General features: G+C 38.5%; 1 protein-coding gene across 1 annotated transcript in view; it reads right to left on the reverse strand.

The window, feature by feature from the left end:
* Positions 1 to 236: 236 nt before the first annotated feature.
* The window catches only part of ANKK1 (ankyrin repeat and kinase domain containing 1), a 48579-nt gene continuing 24147 nt past the window's right edge, over positions 237 to 24668 (reverse strand). Inside the window, exons 2-8 of the mRNA XM_072426156.1 lie at positions 19937 to 20231; positions 12394 to 12545; positions 10142 to 10191; positions 8948 to 9103; positions 7984 to 8117; positions 6970 to 7009; positions 237 to 4519 (exon numbers count right to left, since the gene is read on the reverse strand). Coding sequence (XP_072282257.1) covers positions 3210 to 4519; positions 6970 to 7009; positions 7984 to 8117; positions 8948 to 9103; positions 10142 to 10191; positions 12394 to 12545; positions 19937 to 20231 — 2137 coding nt within the window. The 3' untranslated portion in view covers positions 237 to 3209. The remainder of the gene's footprint in view (positions 4520 to 6969; positions 7010 to 7983; positions 8118 to 8947; positions 9104 to 10141; positions 10192 to 12393; positions 12546 to 19936; positions 20232 to 24668) is intronic.

Here is a 24668-nt window from a genome sequence, read left to right on the forward strand (position 1 = left end):
CACATATTTGACCCCCTTACCACTTTGGAAATACTGAAACCATGCCTGTAACTCCATCCTATATATACTCCTGTTATAAAATGTTGACATCCATCTCTTTTTGTTGATTTATTTATCATGTTGGTTAAATATTTTAACCTTGATTGTTTTCATAGCTGTATGCTGCTGATCTGTACTGTTTGTGCAATATATTGATTCTCATATTACTTTGTAATAACTGGAAAACATCAAAAGCATATAATTAAAAAAACTTTATTTATTTATTAGTATATATACAAAATATACTATTTTGATGTCTGTTTACTTGTACACATAAGAGAACAAGTGGTTTCATTTTGTTAAAGTTTTGCTGTAAATGTTTTTACCAAGTAAGACGTGGTAGCTAAACTTTGTTTGTCTCATCTTTTAGGAGGTCCCTGCATGCTTTCTATACCAACTATCAACTAAAGGTTTTGAGTACTGCTTGAGTAAGGTTTGAGTAAGGCTGGGCTGAGAAGCAGGAGGTAGACAGACAACTGAAAAAAATATCCTTAATGAAAAATGGTTTATAATAAAACACAAGAACAAAAATGTATTATATTTCAGGGTAAAAACAGGTTCAGACCTTCCTCAGGATTAAGTGGTCTTGGTGGTTGTACCTTGCCAGCTGCTCAGTCACTTGCACTACAGCGCTGGTTCTTAAAGAATCAACACCTGCATATTTGACAGTTCTTTATAGGGCTGCCATGGGAGATCTACTTGTAGAATGTTCCTCAAGGCACTGGTTCACTGACATGAGGAAGCAGTGGCCAGTGTGATCATAATCTAACAGGTACTAGATGTGGTAGTACTATTTGATTTTTGTTTGCAGTATTTTCTGTATAGAAACATACCAGTTGACCATGTCAGAAATCAATGTCCTTTCAGCTAAAATTAAATCTCTGTGTTTTTATTCTTTTAGTTTCTCCCTCATTCTCCTCTGTGTGCTACATGTCATATCACCTTATGGAAATGAATATGAGGCTATACAGGTAGTCCCCTGGGTTACATACAAGATAGGGACTGTAGGTATGTTCTTAAGTTGAATTTGTATGTAAGTCGGAACAGGTACATTATTTTATTATATGTAATTAGGACAGATGTTTGTCTCAACATATTATTAGGCAGCGTTGTTTCAGTTACTGCTTGAAATCCTCACTGTAAGGTAATCGAAAACAAAGCAAAAAAAAAAAAAAAAAAAAACTTTATGGAGCTCAGACATTCATCAACTTCTGGAGCAAGATGCGCTTTAATATGCAAAAAGAAACAACTGTAGTTTGTCTTGGTCATTAAAAAGTTACAAGATGTTGCTTAGCTGTGTTTAGCAAAAGATTTATTCCACAAATCATGCAAACTGCCCCCTCCCCCATCAAGCCCCTGTTCTGCACACGAACGAGCAGGGAAGCCCTATTTGTATCTAGGAGTCAGATGTCCTTAACTCTGGGACTACCTGTTGTCCAAATCAGGAGATCATCCTAGGGTGACACTGCTTCTTCTCCAGAGAACAATTACTATCAGATGCATCTGTAGCATTACAGGCCACTGCATCACTAAAACATTCTTGAAATTTCTGTAAACTCAACAGCAAAAACAATATTAAAAACTGATGGAAAATAGACAATATACTGGTTACCTATTTTTAAGTTTTACCTTTCCCTAATTCTAGTATTTTAGCTACACAACTACTTGCGATTGTTTTCCCAATAATGACTGAAGTGTTAAAAGGAATTTAAATATTTTTAACGTGCTTAAGTATGCTAAGCTAATTAATTAAAAAATAGAAATAAACCTAATTACAGCACTACTGAAATTCACATACAGTAGCAATATATTATCTATATAATACATGTACACATTCAATTTTAAAGTTTATAAGGGTAAACTATGTATGTACGATTGGACATCCACATCATAGCTATATGTACCTAAATATTAACTGACCACCTGAACCAACAAAATCTTCTTCCTCCTTGCAGGTAATAGGAAACATTTAATTATTTAGTAATACATATGCTAACTGAAGTCACAGAAACAGATATACAGTAAGAAAGACATTGCATTAACTGATTCCCTTTCCATGTCTTGGTGCTACTTAAAGCTATAAAAGAAGTCTAAATATACATTTGTAGCTTGAAAGACACCAGAGTTAGACCTATTGCACTTTGTAATGTAGCAGAGCTGATCAGAAATACTTTTTCTGCAATACAGTGTGAGAAAGTTTATGCTGTTGGATTTGACTATATGTTGGTACTGAAGAGCCGTGCAGTGGAAGGAAAGGGAGCAACATTTTTGCTAAAAGAAACTAGAATTGCAAAGCAGTTCCAGGAAAAAAAACTAACAGCAAATCCTAATGTGTGGGGTACAAGAAGAAAATGATGTGAACTTTACTTGGACTTTGTTAAGGGTGTAAATGTAGATCATGTTTCACTAGTCATATACAAACCATGCAACCGTTTTCAATAGGTTGCTCATATTTTGTTCATTTTGGAATTATGCTTTACATGTCATATGGTTTACAAGAGCAGCTTTAGTTGGACTGTACCATTCATTTATTAGAAGTCTGTAAAGATGAAAATATAGTGCTAGTTGTCTCTGAGCTGCAGTATAACTTGTCACACTTCAGTGGTGTTTACACATTTGGTTCCTCAATTCTGCAGGACATGCCACCAGGTGATCAGTCAAAGAGAAAGAAAAACATGTACAACACAAATTGCAAAATACCTTACAGATACCTTTCATTTTTATTCTGTGATGACTCCCTTACACTTAGGAAAAACACTGCCTAACGTTAACTAACTCTATCCACCTGCACCTCCCTGTGCCCATGCAGCATAAGCCTACCAGTGTGCTTGTGTACATTTAGTGGCATATGTTGGCATATGTTAAGGGCGATAGTAGAGTGAGCAGCAAGAACATCATGGATGTAAAAAGTCACAATGACCTTTGTCACCAGAAGACGTATGAACAATACATAAAAAGTTTCTACTTTTTTTCACTTGAAATCTGAATTATTGAAGTTGTACAAAGTTTTTCTTTTAAAGCAGTAAATTACATAACAACAAAACAATACCAAACATACATTATTTACAATAAATGAGTTAATAACATAATAATACCCCACTCAAAGTGGCATATCAGTAAATTTACATGCATGCTCAAGTGTTCAGGGTGAAATATGAATTTTGGAAACCCTAATTCTCCAAGGTTAATGTTTGGAAATTAAGGTATGGTCCTAGTTCTTCACTTACTTCCTCTGAACTGCCCGAAGAGGAATCAAAACCTCCTTCTAAGAGATTGGCAATTCTGTCTTTATGATTCCTTACTGCCAGCTGCAAAGGTGTGCAACCACTATTGTCCTCTATATTCTGCTTGGCATTAGCCCGGAGAAGAGTCTTTACAATGGCTGCATTAGCATTTAGCACTGCTACATGCAATGGAGTCCAACCAAACTTATTTTGGGCATCTATATTAGCTCTTTTCTCAATAAGCTTGATAACACTGCAGAAAGAACCTCGTTGTACAGCAAGGTGCAGCGGTGTCCAGCCAGATAGTTCTGCAACATTTGGGTCTGCTCCAAAATCTAGGAGAAGAGAAATGATAGTGTCGTCGCTGTAGCGTACAGCCAAGTGAAGTGATGTCCATTTCATATCCCCTTCAGCATCTAAGGCGGCATGATTGTCCCTAAGCAAGTGTAATATTTCAGAGTGTCCTTTAAAAACTGCAAGATGCAATGGTGTCCAGCCCTGGTTGTTTTTTATGTTGACCTGAGCACCATGTCTTATAAGGTATCTACAGATCATGCTATTTCCTTTCACCGCCGCCATATGCAAAGGGCTGTAATGGTTTTGATCAACACAGTTTACATGTGCTCCTTTTTGTATCAAATGCTGTACCACTCGGAAATAACCTCTATCAGCAGCAATATGAAGGGCAGTCCTCAGATTCTTCTGCTTAGCATCTTGGTCAGCTCCTTGGCTGATAAGAAGTTTAACAATTTTGTAGTGACCAAAATAAGAGGCTATATGGAGAGCTGTTTTCCCATCCATTTCCTGGCAATTTGGGTTTGCCTGACGAGTAAAAAGGACACGAGCAACATTCTCAAAGCCATTTTGAGAAGCCAGGTGAAGTGCAGTCCAATCATCCCTTTCTTTAGCATCAACCTGAGCCCCATTGTCCAACAGAAGACGTGCTATCCTGTCATCTCCACTCTGGGCTGAAAAATGCAGCGGTGACCAGCTGTCTTCATCGGTTATGTTGACATCTGCCCCATTTTCTATTAAGATACTACATACGTCAAGGAGCTTCCTCTGTACTGCCATGATGAGCGGTGTATATCCACTCACTGTACGGCTATTAATATTAGCATTCAGGCTGAGTACCTGGTTTATTTTCTCAAGGTCCCCTTGTGCTACTGCAAAGTGAAGAAGTGTAAAGTTGTTTTCATCCACCCATGTGGAAATGTCTTCACTGTTGTTTTCTATAATGGCATCAATATTTATTTCTGTTGGAAAAAAAATAAATGTAGTAAGGGCATTTTATTTTTTTCCTGTGTAAATAGTAGTAGGATACAAATGTAATTGTAAAAAATTTAAGGGTAAGGAATAGTGTATTGTCTGAGTGAATGTTTCACGGATTAATTTTTTAATGTGTATTTCCAGTCGTGGGGGCAGCTTATGACCTGCTGACCTTCTATAGGGATTGGAGTGGCCAACAGCCAGCCCTAAACACTATGGGCCTGATTTATTAAAGTTCTCCAAGACTGAAGAATAATACACTTTCCTCAGTGAAGCTGGGTGATCCAGCAAACTTAGAATGTATCCGGTCCAGGATTCAAGACATTTGCTAGCAAATGACTTTAAAGAAATACATTCCAGGTCTATTGGATCACCCATCTTCACTGATGAAAATGTATCCTCTCCAGCCTTGGAGCTGGAGAGCTTTTTTAAATCAAGCCCTGTATGTAAGGGCGGGGGAATGTTCTTTTCTCCAAATTGGAAGCTACAAGCTACTTTTCTTCTCAAGCATGCATGCAGGTAAAGGAATCAGTAGTAGAGGAACTGAACAATTATGGGGAAAATTGGCAGCTCCACTTTAGGTTTTAAGCACCAATATGATAGTTTTATAATTAGTGTTTAGGTACTCTGCTGTAGCTGTGTGTCATTAGTCAATTCAAGATGGATGTCTTACTCATTCATAAGGCACAGATTACACTTTTCAAGGGGGAAAGGTCAGGCCCTTTTAAACAATCAGATTTATCTTTCAAAGCTATCATTTAAATTGTAATTCTGTATTATTATGATTGATATTAAAGAACAAAAACATATATTATACATAAAAAACATTTTTGCCTGTCATTGAAACTGCTATTCTAAATAAGGTAATATACATTATTACACTACCTATAAAACTAATGCTGTATAAGTCTCCTTTATTAATATAATCGTAATAAATACATGCTATCTGGGTTTTATATAGCCCCTAATCAGATATTTTCATTCTGACAGCTGGAAATCGAAATAATGACCCTGATTAGTGGTTGTTGGTAAAATACCTGTCTGACTTTCTTGATGAATTGGAGGCTCATGGCCAATAATATGTCATATCATTATGCACTCTTTTGTGGTGGTTTTTATAACCAGGACTAGGAAAGACCTGCTGACTGCTAAAGCACTAACCCTGCAATCTCCACCCAGCCTGTCAATCACTTCCCAGTATATAGACAGGCTCAAATTAGGTGCTCATTGCCCTCAATAGAGTTCCATTTCTGACACGATTTGGGTGTGTTGCTGTTAGATACCTGGTATTGACCCTCCAGTAATCCAGCAAACCTGAAATGGATCTGGTCAAGGATTGAAAACATTTTCTAACAAATAGCTAATGACTTTTAGGAAACCCATTCCAGGTTTGCTGGATTACCCAGCTTCACTGATGAAAGCATATTCTCTCCAGCCTTGTGGAACTTAGGAAAATCAGGGCCATTCCACCCATCTCTCCATCAATGGGCCTGATTTATTAAAGCTCTCCAAGGCAGGAGAGAATGCTCTTTCTTCAGTGAAGTCAAATCAGGGCATTTGACTCCAGAATTCAGATCAAATTGACAAGACAGAAAGATTGTTTATTAAATAAATAGTCCCATGTAGGGAGAAAAAAAAGGTTATGTAAAATTCTGAATACATATTTTATTTAACCTTTATTTAAAACATTCCTCCTTGGTTTAGGTACAGTTATGCAGAATTCACGTAACAGTCAAGCTTGGGCCATTCTTCTTATCTTTCGGGTTTCGTATTGGTTCTTTATGTGTTGGGTGGCTTTCCTGGCCAATACAGAAGCTAGTAAACTGGAAAGGCCAAGGTTACCTTTTAACATCTTCTAAATAAAGGTGTTAACATTTATTTAGAAATCTAACTGCTTTTGGCTCATGTACAGAAGTTAAGGCTTTTGTAAGACATTAAAGAATAAGTCCTTGTGCCAGGGTAACACACATGTTTGATATACGTCGGCATATTTCTCTGATGTGACCCCTAACCATTGAGAAACCTCAAATGCAGATGATGTAAAACTACTGCACCAACACAGCATAGAACTATAAAGTATTTAATTGCTCTTCTGTAATGAAACCAACATTAAAGACCCGCTCAATGTAATAGAGAATAATGACTGTTCAAGGCTTGTGTGTTAGAGATAGAAGCACTGCATCCTTTGTTTTTATACATGTTATCACAATTATAGAGTATAAAAACGCTCTCTTATCTCAATCAAGCCAAAGTCAAAGTCAGTTCTTTTTATTACTTGTTTATGAGGCTTGTGTTGGTCTAAAAATGCAGCTATCATTTGAGTGAACTTAACATAATTTTGGGATCAGTTTGAGACACTTCTAAGATAATTTAATTTATGAGTATATTTGCCCCGAAAAACATGTATCACTGTGGAATCAGGTTAGTTTGAACTTACCACTGCTTATTGAACTGGAATTTGATAGCCGTCGACTCCCCTGAATATAGCAAATCAAAAAATTATTTGTATGAATTGTATGAATTTATCTTTATAGTTGGCTTGATATCACTGACAATTAGTTTCATTTTTCTTTATTCTAACGTATCTTTACTTTTAAAAGGTTACTTTACAAGTCTTCACAGTTTTATTTACAAAGCTCTAATAAGATGGCAAAAATAAAAAAACAACTATTTACCATTTTCTTGTAGAGCTGCTTTAAATACAAACAATGCTTGGTGCTCTTGCACACAGGCATATTGTACTCTTTATGTTGAATAAACAACAACAATCAATATAAAGATACAGAACGTGCAAACCCAATTTTTTTCTAAATTAAGTATTTGCACTGCGTATGGCAGGAGAAGAGTGGTGAAGGGGTGGCTCAGTCAAAACCTGGCGGGTCAAGTGCCCAAGCAGTGAAAAAAACTCCAAATGTATCGTAGATCAAGAAATTTTGTCAGGAAAGTATAAAAGGTCAGGTAAAAATCATAGACGAGAAGATCTGACTTGCACTTACAGACTCAATTCTTTCCAAAGGTATTCAGTACTGCAAAAGCTCTTCAAAACAGATTGCACTTATCCTGTTTTTGTTTCTTCCCTTTCTTCCTTTGACCTACACTAACTCAACTGCAGCTGCGGTTATCAAGATCTGATGGCACAGCCTGCATGTTTTGTTAACATTCAGTGCTACATGTCTTCACAGTGCTGGCTGTGCCTGTGCATTTTAAACACGGTCCTATAGAAGTCTATGGCGCTGCAATGTGCAGGCCCAGTTAGAACAGTGAGCACTTATGTTGTTGGATGTACACAAACAGCAGAACTTCAACATGTTCTTGGTAATTGTGCATCTTTGGGGGAGAGGGATATATAAGGGTCAGTGGAAGGTGCCACAACGGGTAAAGTACAGCCAGGATTACAATAAAAAAAAAACATCAAAATAGGGTTGTTATGATTTAAAAACTTTTGACTTACACCATTGTTTATGTGATCGACTATTACAGCAGAAGACTTGACACGATCTTTTTCAGCGTTCGACAGTGCATACACATGTTCCGGTAATGGACTTTGTACCAAACAGAGTAACATGTGAGATTCAACAATTATATCTAAAGAAAGAACAAAGAGAGAGCATAAAGGACTTTTCATTGTAGAAGGGAAAATGTTAATAATGACTATGTGGCACAGACCATGGTACATACCAAAAGGATGTGAACATGATAAAGCATGGATGGACACGTGTACTTGTCACTAATACCTTGCTTATGCTTTGGCTGAGTAACTTATATTTACCTGCTGAGATTGATATAGTTGTGTATAGTATAAGCAGGGGTGTAGTGGGGCAGGTGAGAATGGGCATGCATGCCCACTCTTATTTTGCAAAGAATTCTTTGGTGGTCTCAGGAGACGAATCCCGCTGGGGGGGCGCACCGGCCAAAGCCACGCACCATATGAAATTGCAGGCTCAGGGCGGGTTGTCTCTCTGGACACAAGTTGCTTCCTCTTTGAGTGAGACATAGGCAGGGGTTTAGTGGGGCGGGCACATCATGGATAGTACCATGCCCTTTTTTTTACGACTATACCCCTGAATATAAGGGATCTAAAAGTGGGATGGACTACCTGCATCTAGTGTTGTATTGATACAACATAAATATGCATAAATATACAACAAAGTATTATTGTGAATATAGTTTTAATGTATGTTTGTTGGCTTTAAATATGCCTTACATGTTTTACAAGGCTACATATATAAATTATGCAAGACAAAATGTTGTGGCTATATAATAGTTACTTCATGGCCTAAACTAACATTTGAAAGAATTGGATGGACAGAAATACAAAGTCTTTAGTAGATAACAGCTACTTATATGTAATTCTATCTGTATCTGTATATAAATTTTAAAGCTTAGCTTTTGCACAATCAACATTAAGTACTTACCAGGGAAACTCGGTCTTTTATTCGGGTTTTGATTCCAACATCTCTGCATCAGATCAATCATCTGCTGACATTCCACAGGGCCATCCTCAGAAATGTCCTCTATTTGAGGCCGCTGGCCAGCTGCTACTTTCACTATGACAGTCATCATGCTGTTACCTAATTGTTGAATTTAATATGTGTTATTATGCAATGTTAACCATAGAAGGGACACTGTCACTACAAAGAAAAAGTCTGGAAAAGGCTGACTATATAAAGAGACGCCTAATATCAATTTCTATGGCAGGAGGTTATGTAAGACTTGGTTATTTGGTGTCATTAAGAGCAATAGCAACTTAAGAATCTGCAGCACAAAGCTGGATCATCCAAAAGGTAACTAATGCAAGGACCTGGGGTCCAAGATATGACCAGGGGCCCAGCTACAATCCTAATGATTCTCTAAATAAGTCAATCAAATTTTGCAGGCAGTTGGTTGTCCTAATGAATGGGCTATACCAGTAGAGACCATGCAAATGTGGTGACAGCTTGGCTCATATTGGAATCCTTATCCATAGCTATCATATCCAAAGCTATCCTTATCCATAGCTATAGGTTTAAAGAGAGAGGGTGCACAGGTGAAATCTTGTCTAGGGCCCCATTCTGAAAATCTGTCTCTGCATCAGACACAATGGGCCTTATTTATTAAAGCTCACCAAGGCTGGAGAGCATACACTTTTATCAGTGGAGCTGGGTGATCCAGCAAACCTGCTAGCAAATAGCAAATGACTGAAGAAATCCATTTCAGCTTTGCTGGATCACCCAAGTTCACTGATGAAAGTGTATCCTCTCCACCCTTGGAGAGCTTTAATAAATCAATCCCAATATTATTCTTGAAGTGATGTAGAGCTACTGGAACTACAGAATGCAAAAGAGGACCAGGCATTCAACTGTCCTGAAAATGTAAAAGATGCTGAAGATACCTCAGCTGCTAGCAATGGTCAGTATTTAGTTAAAAAACACCCCCAGAAAAGCCATTTTCTACAACTGTTTATGTGATTTTAGCAGGTAGACTTTAAGAAGAAACTTAAGAAACAGGATGTGACTGCAGGAAGCAGGTAATACCTAAATACTATGGGTCCGAGCACTCTACTCTGCACTTTGCGGGATGCTTTGGAAAAATATGAGCTTAACACAAAAAAAATAAAAAAACACATTTACCTGCAAATGGCTTCTTCTGAGTCAAAAGCTCCCAGATAACAATTGAGTAGCTGCAATACAAAGGAAAAGGCAATATTGGTGCTATGTCTGACAACTACAGTAGTTTTTTTTCCCTAAGCATTCTGACCATTTTCAGTATAGTTCAAAAATCCCATCTCAGGCATGAAGACTACATATTGATGTTTCTAACACAATTTTTAACAGATGTGTATTAAAGATGTGAAAGAAATTAACACAATACAGAGTTACTATGCCTAAGCACTAATTCCTAATAATTAGAACTTTTATTGCGTCATAAGCATAATGTTTGAGATGTTTATCTGTCTGCCAATTTTGTGCTGTGCGACATTGCAGTATAAAACATGGTTTATTCTGCTCAGCAATGTCATTTGCAGCAGCCAGGAGAACTAAGATAGCAGCAGCCCCTGCTTCCCTGTAGCCGTACAGCCTGATGTATTTTATCGGCATCCCCAGCACCACTCTGTGAGGCTGTGCAGAGCTGAAGGGGATTTTAGAGGCTCCTGACTCTGCTGAGACTTTATAGCCTCTCTACTTCCAGTCACCATTGCCTGCTGTAGAGTTTAGCTAGGCTAATATGTGTTGGCGAGTTTCTCGGTTGATTTACTGTTGCTGACTTTGCCTGTTTCTGACCCTGCGAGTTTATGCTGCCTAGACTGACCTATTGCCTGTGACCCATACTCTGATTGTGTTTGTCCCTGTGTACTTTGGTGGATGGATTATCTGTTATGATTTCTGGCTTTGAATTCTGGACTTGTCTATTGGAAGTCCTGGGGGCAAGCAAGTGCTGGAAGACGCAACCTGTCTCCCGAGGCTGAGCTGGGGCTTACTAAAGGTGAAGACTGCAGCGTAGATTGGGGGACTTGTGTCTGGGGAATACTGGTGCTGACCAGGGCCTTACACATGCATTGCATGGGTATAATATAAACCATATAAATGCTAAAGCAAGAGTCATATTTCTGCATATAATAGCTTTATAGATTGTTATAGGCTATTCTCTGAATCTACTTTTCTCTGTTTTGTGGATGGATTGTTCTTTGGATGGACTGGTCTGTTTACAAGTTGTTCTTTGGATGTGCTGTTCTCTTTGTACTTTGGATGGGCTTTCCTATGGATGGGCTATTCACTGGATATGGTGCTCTCTGGATAACTTGTCCCTTGCATGGGATTCCCTGGATATTCTCTGGATGAGTTGTCCCCTGCATGGACTTCCCTGGATATTTTCTGGATGGGTTGTCCCCTGCATGGATTTTTCCATGGATAGGCTGTCCTGCGGATGGGCTTTTGCCTGGATCTGCTCTATAGATAGACTGTTCTTTGGATGGATTACCTACTTTTTCAGCTTCTGTAAGTTGCAGATGTTGTAACTTTACTTTATCTTGTGTGTATTTATACTGTTGAAGTTTGTATCAAATGGTTAACACATAGAAGCTTCTGAGACATTGCTTAACTGCTTTGTAAAATTTGAGGCTTAGTTCTCTTTAATGCAATTACTATTTTCTTGTTGATTTTCTACTTTTAATTCTAGCATATAACAGACCTAAATATAAAGGTATTACCAAGAGGAGCATTTAGGCAGTCAGACATCAGGCTGACTGCAAATAGTACATTCCAGTGTATAAAATAGGTTTTGGACTGTGATCCCTCCTGCCAAAAATCTCCAGCTCACTGCCCCTGCTAACAGAAAATAGTTATATGATGGTTTTAGGATTAAAAAAAGCTCACAAAGAGCGCAGTAACATGATCTATCATTTATCAAAGTCAGGTGACCATTCTCTTTTACCATGAATTCATGCAGGTTCCATACCGCAACCTACATTTTATGAATGGGCTATATAGCAGAGATGCCTGCATTATGGACCTCTTAGTCATTTTTACATTAAGCAAATAGTACTTATTCCATAATTTTAGCTTTAACCTTTATCATAATTAGAGATAAGTACACTAACCCCACATAAAATAAATATATTACCAATATATTGGACATTTGAGTGCAATCAAAGGCAAAAAAAATGAAACAACACTGTAGACAAGAAAATCACTATAGCTTCATTTGATTCCTTTTCTTGTATAATATAGGATTGCAATACATAAAAACCTGGGCAACGCCGGGTTATCAAACAAGTGTATGTATATATATATATATATATATATATATATATATATATGTTTATGTAGTTTATCCCAGTATTTAGTTTTCTATATAGTGAAATGATGTACAATTGTCATCCTACCTGTACACATCATATTTAGTCCCCATCACTCGACTGCTTTGTAGAAACATTTCTGGAGGGATGTAATTCAAGGTTCCTTTGATTGCTGACTTTTCTATGTATTCCTCTCGGGTTGAGTTCTCTTTCCATTTAGACAGTCCAAAGTCTGAAATCTGAAACAGAACCGATACTTTAAAGTTGTATCTTCTACTTTTAAGTACATACTTTCTATAAATAAATATCTATGGTCCTTTTGAAAAAAGTGTTAATGCACCAAATACCCGAAAGTCATCTTTCTCCCCTTCCTGTGATCCATAGACTTGATATAGGATAAGAAACAAGAAGATCATCCTGACAGACAGGCAACAAATACATTCAGAAAGAGACAGCAGGCGCCTTTGGTTTTCAATCCAAACATATTTTCTTTAAACCTATGTTTCCTAAAAAGTAACTTTTTTAACAGTTTTTTTTTTTATATAGCATTATTTGTAATAATGGCGTTGTGTATTATGAAGTGTCTATATTTTCACACAGCATTATTCATCTTGTTGAGTTTGTTAATTTCATTCTTGTCCACCTTTCACCTTGGTCGCCAATCACCATGACTAACTTTGTGTGATGCACATTTATCATACATGGCACATGGCTCATGGTGAACACATGGGCACATTACACGGGCACATGACAAACTGGCTAAACCAATGTGTTTGCTGGCCAGGCTAAAATGTTTGCATATCTTTCCTGGTATGCATTCTTGTTTTGAGATGAAACTATCACATGCAAAAGACTAATTTTTTCGTTTCCTTTTTGGCTGCTTAATTTGCAATATACTTCACCAAATTTTACAGGTCTTTATGATGAATGATGGGTCCTGTTTTTGCATATTCATGATGTCAGTAGTAGAGCAAACACTAAAATTAATTTTATAAAGCCATCTTCCTCACCCCTCTTCAGTTATTTACAGGCATTCTGCACACCAAGAAATCATTGTCTCACTTCTCAAGTCACGAAGTTGGTGGACTATCTGTGTCACCAGGCAAATGTAGATTAAATAGGATACATTTACAAAACCCTAGAGCTGAATTCCACTAATTCTAATCATTTATTCACCTAATTTTCCTAAAAAATGTCTTTTAATATCTGGTAATTTCATTACTATTAATCAGAATTACCAGCTATAAACATGAGAAAAATATGGACAAGTGTCATTGTACTAAGCTACAAGGCAGGGTTTTGGGGGAAATTATTTGCTATACTTGTTTTGCAATTTGTTTTTATGGGCATCAATGGCTGTGAGTAATACAATATTTCTGCTTGAAGATCAGCTTTACAACAAAGATAAGGAGGTTTATTTTCAGCCAATAGACACATTTTTTAAATTTTACTGGACTCACTTGTAAATAACTGTTACTTTTTTTAAACTACCATATTTTTCGCCGTATAAGACGCTCCGGAATATAAGACGCACCCAATTTTAAAGGAGGAAAATCTAGAAAAAAAAGATTCTGAAAGATTATTCCCCTGCTGATCACTCATGTGCCATTCATACCGGTATTCCCCTTCTGATCATTCATGTGCCATTCAAATTCCCTTTCTGATCACTCTGTGCCTTTCAAATTCCCCTTCTGATCACTCTGTGTCATTCAAATTCCCCTTCTGATCACTCTGTGCTTTTTTTCCACTGTACGGCAGTTAGGACAGGGAACAGCAGGTGGCGCTGTGCCAACTTCTTTCGCTCTGCTTTACAGACAGGAGAAGACACGATGCTGGCAGAGGAGAGAAGAGACACACTCTGCATGCAGCCAGAGACATTTGTCGTATAGGACGCACTAACTTTCCCCCCCAGTTTTGGGGAAGAAAAAGTGCGTCTTATACGGCAAAAAATACGGTAATGGTCTTAGTCCTGATGTGTAGAATGAGCCTCATATGGTATATTTGCTTTCACCATACAAGATCATATCTTTTAATGTTTTGATCCTTCACAGATAATCTGTGAATGTGACATTTTGCTGATATTTTTGTAACATTAATCGTTTAGAGTGTTTTCTATATTATAGACCCAGCCTAGAACTTTATCATAAAGTTCGGGTAGCTTTTCTATTTTTCAGTCAATTTTCTATGTCAAGGTATAAAAATGTGCCAGAAAATTGTACAACTTTATAATTGCTTACCTGTTTATTATCAAGTTTGACATTTATTTACCCAATACTGTGCTCAGTTAAGGTAAAGTCTTACTGGAAAGGTATCAAGTAAATCAATCTTTATTAATATACTTTCCATTACCTGTATGCGGATTTAATAACGCATACATTGTTAACTACAGTGTATATTTTTTGAGCTTACAATTAACCCTTATTATATATATATATATTATACAAATATTATATTATATTTATATTTTTATTTTATTTATACTTTTTTATATGTAATATTTTTAATGTAAAATACAACTGCAGCTGGGGATTCTAATATACTCTAGTTCCACAATAGTTTATACATAGTTATACAATAGTTTCCTATATAGGGTATAATATAACAAATATGTTGAGCTGCCTTAACCATGCCTCCTATATTTTTACCATTTTACCTAGCTTTTTACTTGTGGCTTTATGGTTGGTTTTTTGAAGCAACTGCCTAATGAGGACATATATGAATAGCATGCCAATAATGAATATCCAAAAATATATTGTAATGCATATGATAGTGTAATATTTATATTGCCAGTATGTGGTAATACCTAAATCTAGAACTATTTAGAGCTTGCAGTTCACATGATATTGCCTATTATATACAATATATCTCATGCATCAAATAATCTCTGTAATGGAATACACTGGAGAATAGATGTACTAGACTTCAATTAATCTAAAATGCCTATAAATTGTGATATTATGGTTGACCGGGTATTGTGATCATCATAATTTTATTATTGAATATCAGGCTATGTGTATGATTTATCAGGCTGTGATAACACCCAATACCTGCTATTTAAGTCTTTTTAAACAACGTATCTCAAGCCTTAACACTTTAGAATACATTAAATCCGAACCCATCTTTCTACAAATCTGGGTGCCATGTAGGTGCCTCTCCACCTGCCAGTATATGCAAAATAAAAGGCTTCCTTAGTTTAGGACAGTGTTTCTTGTCCTTTTTAACCCCCCTAGCGGTAATCCCAAGTCATACTTGGGGTAGCTTTACCTAAAAAAAAACACTTACCCTTCTCCGTTGGCATTCCCCGTCAACCTGCTGGTCCCCACATGTCCTGAGGACACGTCCGTCTTCTTCGATCTTCAGCCGCGCAATGCAGAATGCAGAGATGCATTGGTTTTCCAGTGACGTCGATGCATGCATCGGTGCGGGCGGGAGGATCGGCGGGAAATTCAAATATGCTACTGTACACTTACATTACACGTTTAACTATTTTTTTTTACAGATTTTTGTGTTTTTTAATTTAAAGTTTATTATTAAATTTATTAAATATTGGACATATTTCGGTTAGTTATGCCTAGACAATGTAAATAAATTTCCATGCAAAAAAAATTTGCATGGAAATTCGGACAGGATTAGAATGCTAGGGTGGTTAATATGGGAAAAGCCTTGAAATAGCTTAGTCTTGAAAGTAAGACTTGGAGCAGGAGTGACCAAAGGGGAGGACAGTGAACATGAAGCACACATTCCTCCAGCAGCTGTTGCTGTTCAGCAAGAGGATGACATGGAAGGACGTGCAGTGATTTCTGGATCCACGTCTGCAGGGCCAAGCAGTTCTGGCAGAGCTGGTAAGCACATTTATTTTTTTCATGATACTAATAGAAGGGCTTCAGGGTTAGAGGGGGGGAGTGTGTGTTGTAGCAGGCAGATGGAGGGGCTGTGGGGGTGACAGCGCGGAGTGCACCTAAAGGGCCTCAGGGGGTACAGAGTTCTGGGAATCTCTGAAGAACGTGCTGATGGGTTTGATTCCAGGGGAGAAGGATTTTTCACACCCTAGGACTGCATGGGCACTGCACGGCAGTGGGACTTTACCTAGGGGGGGAGAGCAGAAAAGATTTGCCAGCACAGGCAGACATGGTCAGTGACAGCCAGGGACCTGATCTCTGCAGGGGGAGAGTTGGTGCAAATGGAAATCTTTGAGACTGGTTTCTAAGAAGGAACCTAATAAGTTTCGCCTCATTCACTATCTCTCGTACCCACCTGGAGGGTCGGTAAATGAGGCCATTGATCCTGATTTGTGTTCAGTCCAATACGCCTCTTTTGATTGCGCAGTGAGATGGGTGCAGCGATATGGACAGAGTACTCAGTTGGCAAAGGTGGGCGTTGAATCTGGGTTTCGCCTGCTGCCGGTTCACCCATGCCCATGGGTTTCTCCATCTCCTGCTCACTGTTTGAGACCTTTAGTACTTTTGTGGAGTGGGATGTCCAGGATCTGGCAGGGGTGAACTCAGTCGTTCACTTTATCGGTCCACCACAGTCAAAGGTCTGTGGGGTGTTATTAGGGACTATGCAGTACATTGCAGATTACTTTGAAATTCCACTGGCGAAGGACAAGACTGTGGGACCCATGCCTGTCCTGTCCTTTTTGGGGATACAGATTGACACCGCTCGAATGGAATGTAGTTTGCTGGCAGCTAAGTTGACTGACTGGCATGTGACCGTAAAAAGATGCAGCTGAAGCAACTGCAGTCACTCTTGGGGAAGCTCAACTTTGCATGTCGTATAATTCCGATGGGCAGAATTTTCACAAGAAGACTGGCTTTGGTGAGACTGGCGGTGCACTCACCATTGCATTATGTACGGTTGGGGCGAGAGTTGGTGGAGTATTTAAAGATTTGGAAAGCATTTCTGGAAAAATTCAATGGAAGGTCAGTATGGCAGAGAAGGGCAGTTACGAGCATTGACATGGAGCTTTTTACAGATGCCGCTGCATCTGCCGGTTATGGGGCCTACTTTCAAAGAAGCTGGAGTGCGGGCCTGTGGTCTCAGGAGTGGGCAGACACAGGTTTGCTTTCCAATCTGGCACTGTTGGAAATGTTTCCTATAGTGTTGGCCCTTGAACTTTGGGATCATAGGCTAGCGAACAAAACGTTCTGATTGTTGGCGCCAGAGGCAGATCAGCATGGACACCCTTGTCCAGAGGGATTATGGAAAATTGTGCTAGAATCCTCGGAAACGGTGGACACGGTGGTCTGTCATCGCGGGGACATGGTCTTCATATGGTGGGGCATGGCAGGAATGGTGGGACCTTTACAGACAATTGAGGTCAGATGGACAGGAACTGGAGTTTGCTGATATGATCCTCTTTTGGGTCACTGTTTTATTGGGGGAATATCAGTTTTCGGTAATAATCAACAGATGGCAGCAATTGCTTTTTTCCTTAAAGCGATGGGTTTCCCTAATTTCACAATAAATTTCCTGGTTAGGCTGGCGCTGATGGGTTAAAGGTAGGGAGCAAGCCAGCGGGATCGGCGGCCACCAGTAATGTTTCAACTATTGTTGGGCATGCTGGAGAGCCTGAGGGTGATTTGTGTTTGTCAGTATGAGGTGTTATTGTTTACAGCAGCATTCTCCCTCGCCATTTTTGGGGCTTTTAGGGTAGATGAGTTGGTGAGTCCTACTAAGACTACATGGGGGGGTTTGTTGCGGGAGGGTAGCCTTTCAATCTGGATTAGGGAGTCAAAAGTCGATCAGGGAGAAAAAGGGTTTGGCTTCACTATCGGGGCAATTCAGGGTTCCAAGGCCTGTCCGTTAACAGCAGTGAAAGAGTTTTGTCAGGTGCCTCCAGCCGTGGGGGGCTTTTTTGGTGCATGAGGCGGGGTTACCGTTGTCAAGATATCAATTTGTGGCAGTCTTTAGAAGGTGTTTGGGAAAATTGGGGCTTTGCGTCTCACTCATTTAGGATTGGGACAGCCACAGAAGCAGCCAGATGGGGGTTGGATGAACAGATGATAAAACGCATAGGTAGGTAGGAGTCTTGCCAATATCGTTTGTATGTGAGGCCTCATTTGGTTTAAAACATGGGGGTGTTTCTGGGGAAATTGTTACGAGGGGTGGGGGGTGCATATGTTTACAGTAGTTGATGGTGAATACCCTGCATGTCGTTGTGTTTTGTTTCAGGCACAGGGCGGTGTTTCATTTGGATCCTCGGCCATTCATATGTACACTGGGGTACAAAGGGAGCAGATCTACGGCCATCAGTTAGGTGTCCCACACTCCGTGGGGTCGGTTAGATGGATTGGCATCCCTGGTATGCTTTGGAATCGGGTGGTGCTGGAAATTCATCGGTATGCTAGATTGGATAGGGCATTTGACATTGTAGTGCTACATGTTGGGGGCAACCATCTAGCGAGAAGGCCATCTTAAGAAATAATTAAGGACATTAGGTGGGGTTTTCTAGGTTTAAGTACCGCTTTCCCAGGTATTATTATAATATGGTCAGATATGGTGGCCCATACTTGCCCATACTTGCTGGAGGCTGGCTAGATCTGTGGGTTGGGTAAATAAGGCAAGAAGAAAGGAAAATCGAGAAGATAGCTGCTTCTTTATAGGGAATGGAGGATTGGTTATTAGGCACCATGAGCTGGAGGAAGACATTTGGCAGTTTCTTCAGGGTGACGATGTCCACCTGGATGCGGATGGATGAATGTGGGCACCAAGGGCCACATCCAAAAGTGTTGAAATTCCTACTTATCGGGATTAGGTCTTAGTAGTGACATGTTACCCATTTTTCTCTTGCTATTTCAAGGTTAGGGTCATTAGAAGTGTGCAGCATAGAGAAATTCAAGAAATCTGATATTCAAACAATTTGACTTCAAACATCATATTTTATTAATATAATAATTATAATCTTTATTTATAATTTTATAATAATGATTATTACTAATGATATAACAATATTATATTATATTAGCAGATAACCCTCTATAATTCAATAACAACACAGTCACAGTTTGTGACTGTTAACCAAGTATAATCCCATCAATTATTTCCAATTATATACAGGCATTTTTTACTATTGGTGGGTTAAATGTTCAGACTCCTTCCAACTAGGAATTTCTTGATCAGCCCAAATGGATCTTGATCTGTTTTGAATTTATTTTCTCTCCACCCACCTCTAAAAGTAACCTATTAGCAACATTCATTCAGCAATCTGCCACAAAACAAATTGATTGCTTGAGTTACGGTGGTTATTTCACATATTTTCTCCTTTTAATTTTGTTTAATAGTCTTCAAATGAATACTGGCATAAAATATGCATGCAAAAAAGTTTATTGTAAAGAAAGCACAAAGAAAAGTGTGGTTCTGCACTCCTAAATTTTTGGAACATGACACAATGTAAAGTTTTATAGGTCATCTTCTCCCTTACAGAAAAATATTTGTTTTCACTTAGAACTGGAAATATGAGTGCAGCTGAAATGCTATGTCACTGCTGTAGCCTGGGAAACTGGCTAGTATGTTTAAGCTTTAAAAATGTATAATATGAAACATTGACAAGTATTTAGAAAATATTTCAACTGTGTATGTGTTTTGCATGTTTAAATTCTAAGATTTAAAGCTGTAGACATTACCTTACCTTAACATGTAAATGTTCATCCAAAAGAATGTTTCCAGGCTTCAGATCCAAATGCAGCAATGGTGGGTTCATTATGTGGAGGAAGTTCATCCCAAGTGCTATCTCATGAATGAAACGGAACTTGAGTTGCCAGCTGAGAGTGTGTGTGGGGATAAGCTTCTCAAGGGATCCATTTTCCATAAACTCCATCACAATTCCAAGAGGATCAATGCAAATTCCATAAATTTGGACAATGTATCTAAATTTTATCTTCTCCATTTTTGAGGCTTCCTCCATCAGATTGTTGTAAGTTGTGCTGCAAAAATTTAAAGAAAATTTAATAGGTTAACTTTTCTGATGAAATTTTAATGAAACACTATAAAGTACTTTTAATGATCACTGGTAGTCTGTATTTTATCCTGACAAGTATGGGCACCTTTTATTTATTTTGGTCCTTGAGATATTTAAACTTGGCATGTTATCTGTGAACCTCCCTTCCTCTCCAGCACCTGAAATTTGAAAGTTTGTTGCATTTGAAGCAACCCAAAAAAAGAGTATGATTTTTGAGTCACTGATTTACTTTTTGCCTCCTCATTTACAGTCCCAGCTCCATTGCAGGTTTAGAGGGACATAGGAATAGCAGCATTCATATTGGATTGAATAGAGGATGTTTATATAAACGGCTATTATATTTCTGGTGTATTCATCTAAATAGTTAAAATACCTGAATTTGCTTGTTTTGGTTAAATTGGAAAAAAATTATCCTGCATAGCTGCCACTTTTCCTTTTGGGCCCCGGACCCAATGCCTGAGGGGATCACACAATCATGGAACTGACCATTCTACCCTTATTTCTCTCTTATGGTTTTCCTCCTGATGAAGTGGACCGTTTCCACGGAATGCATCAAGGAATGAACAAAGATCTATTAAGAATAAGGGAGATTTATGTATATGATTTTAAATGATTTTAATGTGTATGTACAACTGATGTGGTGTGTTAATCAATAAATGTTTAAATTAATTGAAAAATTGTTTTTCAGCCTAAAAAAAACATATCTGGCTCCTTAGGGATGAGGCAAAATTGTGTTGAAAGCATGTAGATAGAGTGTATTCAACTATTTAGGTATTGATTAAAATTATCATTTCTAGTTTAAAAGTTTTTCTTGATGACCTCTCGCTGTTTCTGGCAATCATTTACATATTTAGGATGTATAATTGATTTTCAACTTTTAAATTTTAGCTTGCCATAAATTTAGCAGCAGCACCCCTAATCTAATTTCACCAAAAAAAAAAAGTTTTTTTAGGTAGCTGTAGCTCTGACATCTAATGTTTTATGAAACATAATTGTTGTTAGCAACCAAAATGAATTTTTAAAGTTAAGAAGGTCTCCTCGTAAACAAAAGCTATAGCCAATAACTTGTTACAAATTTGCCAGTGACACAACGCAATAATATTATAGTTTGTACAGTTTTATTTTATTTTTTTCCCAGTGCCACATTGCATTTTCTTTGGCAAGTTTAAAAATGTCAAAACTTCTAAAACAAAGACCCTTGTGAATAGAAAAAAGTGCAAAAATGCAAAAACACCAAGCCAAAAAATTACACAGGGGTGCCTTTGGGGCGCTCTTCAAAGAAGAAGGGCCTCACATCCCTGACCTGTGACAGCATAATACTCCAGACAGGGGGTTCCCAACCATTGCCCAAGTTGAAAAACTACCAATGTATGACTGCTCAGTCTGGAGGAATAGGCAAATCTTTGTGAAAATAGCAAGGAGTCAGTGAGGTTAGCTATTTCCATGATAACTGGCCAAGGGACACACTTCCTAAATGTACAAAATAGGTAAAATAATACTCCTTAGAAGGCAGGCATGTTAGCTGGCATTCAGTCATACGCAAGTTATAGATTCTTTCCTGACCATGTATTTGCTTTCCAGTGCTGTGTCTACCTCATACAGTAACTTCATTCAATTATATAGATGAATAAAGTTTACAACTCTTGCAAAAGTTTTTGTTCTCATAGCTGAAAAAGCTCAGAGTAATGATACTCATCTGCATATTGTCGTTCCTTGTCTGATTAGGTCTTTACTCTTAGGCTACTAATCACTAAACCTCCATGCCTCCACATACAGTGATTGCATATTTTAATTGAATTATATTTCCATTAAATTGCTGTAAAATTCATTTGGCATATCTGATATTTATAGTTTTCAGAGTATAACTTTAAATTGCATTCATATTTTATGATATTTATACAATTCTATGGTTCGAAATGATCAAACATAATCAATCCAGAGTGTTAACCCAGATTTCACCTTTCAATGCCCTAACACAACATACAATTTGGAAATTTTGTTTAAATCAGTTTTATTAAGTTTTCAGATAAAAAAGGGTAACAGGTAAACATAACACATTTACCATCAGCTATATAACACACACACCATAACAAACATAACATCGTAAGCTTCTAATTAACAGACATACAATACCATAAGGCTGCATATACCCAAAAAATAAATAAATAAATAAAACAGAGAAACATAACAGTTCTAAAGGGATCACATAGCACATGTTAAACCTGTACAAAAACAGCTATATATCTGCTATCGGAAGTGTATGGCATAGGGTGTAAACCAATAGTCATAAAAAACAGATAAAATAACAACACAGACAGATACATATAACAAATCAGCCCAGGGGGGAAGAGGGGGGGGATGGGAGGGGGGGATGCCAAGTGGTACAAAGAAATAAGAGGTATATATTGACCCTCAATACCGGGTTTGGGATCCAGCCTGTAAGCCTAGACACTAAGTAAGATAAGTGCGGAATCGGGAAGAGTCCTTATATCAGTCCCAAATGGACCAGGTAATTCTAAATTGGTCCATTCTATCATCATCCTCTGCGACCAACATTTCCATATGGCGGATTTTTTCAAGTTCGGAGACCCAATTGGCTATAGAAGGAGCACCAGATTGCTTCCACAATCTCGGAATAGTGGCCCTTGCTGCCGTAAGAAAATGACGTAGGACCCCACTTTTGATGGTTTTGAGTGAACCCGGAACCATGGATAAAAGAACTATATTGGGAGTATTGGTTATGGTGGACCCAGTGCTGTCATTATACACCTGAATAATTGTGTCCCAAAATCGATATATAGGCGGACATTCCCACCATATATGAAGCATCGTCCCCTTATGTAAATGACATAGCCAACATCGATCAGATTGTGTAGGGGAGATTCTATGGAGATCTACTGGGCAATAATACCACCTGGATAGAATTTTATAATTGACCTCTTGAGCTCTACAGGTTAAGGCGAACCTATGCGTTAGGGTGAATGATTTTTCCCACTCCTCCGCAACTATATGTCCAGTCAATTCGCTCTCCCAATATGTAATATATAGAGGTGCCGAGGGCTCAGAGTCCTGAGCAAGTAGCTCCTACAACCTGGACACAACATGTGAGGGGCGGTCAGAACAGCCAACCAACTGCTCAAAAGCTGTTAAGCTTCTATAAAGGACTGATAAGTCAGAAAATGAAGCTACAAAAGATGACAGTTGCCTGTATGAAAGCCAAGAAAGCAGCTTGCTCCTGTTTGGGAGATCCAGGGAGGCCAGTAGGGGGACCCGTCCGTTATGTAATATACTCCTAAGATAATGGCTGTCAGATGCAGACCACGATAAAAATGTGGAGGTTCGCATTGCCGGGGGGAACGCTGGATTTTCAAACAGCGGAGTCATGGGTCCCGGATTTGAGGACAATTTGCCTGCTCTGAGAAGGATATCCCAAATATGTAATAAATCCACCGTAAGTGGGAGTAGAGGGTGGGCCGATCCACCCATGGCAGGGACCGGAGGCTAACTGGGGATAGACAATCTTCCAGCTGTACCCATTCCTTCGTCTCACTGTTGTGAAACCAATCTATCAAACGCACTAAAACCGATGCTCTATAATAGGAAATAACATCTGGAGCCCCTGCACCTCCTCTACCTTTAGCCTTGGAAAGAGTGCTAAATGCCAGTCTAGGGCGTTTCTTGTGCCATATAAACTTTAAAAATAACCTATGAATTTTGAGAAGATATGCGGACAGCAAAAATATGGGGACCGATTGAAAGAGATATAGCAGTTTGGGGATTATATCCATCTTAAGAGTGTTTATACGGGCGAACCAGGAGAGAGGCAAGGAGTCATATTTCTGAAGGTCAGACTGAAGTTTACTATACATTGAGGAATAATTAAGGGAGAACAGTTTGGAGGGATCCGAGGGGATCATTATACCCAGGTATTTAATGGCATCAGAACAAATCCGGAAAGGCACATTAGAACACATAGCTGACATTTGAGAAGAGTCCAAGGTAACATTAAGAATTTCGGATTTGGAATAGTTGACCTTGATTATATTATTATTATATTACTATGTATACCAAATTCAGCAAGTTCCTTCAGGATAGTAGGTATCGTGACATGAGGGGATGGTATATATATCAAGAGGTCATCTGCGTATAAAGAAATCTTATAATGAGTATCACCCACCTGGATCCCTTTTACATCTGAATTGTGGCGCAAGGCAACAGCCAAATGTTCCATGATTAAGGCATAAAGTAAAGGGGAGAGAGGGCACCCCTGCCTCGTGCCATTCTTGATTTGAAAAGAATCGGAGAGATTGCCATTAACCCGCACCCGAGCTCTGGGTTCAGAGTACAGTGCTGCAATTCTAGAGACCATGCAGGGTCCCATGCCCACCTGACGTAACGCAGA

The sequence above is a fragment of the Pyxicephalus adspersus genome, chromosome 11 (assembly GCF_032062135.1).
Source record: "Pyxicephalus adspersus chromosome 11, UCB_Pads_2.0, whole genome shotgun sequence".
Classification (NCBI taxonomy): Eukaryota; Metazoa; Chordata; class Amphibia; order Anura; family Pyxicephalidae; genus Pyxicephalus; species Pyxicephalus adspersus.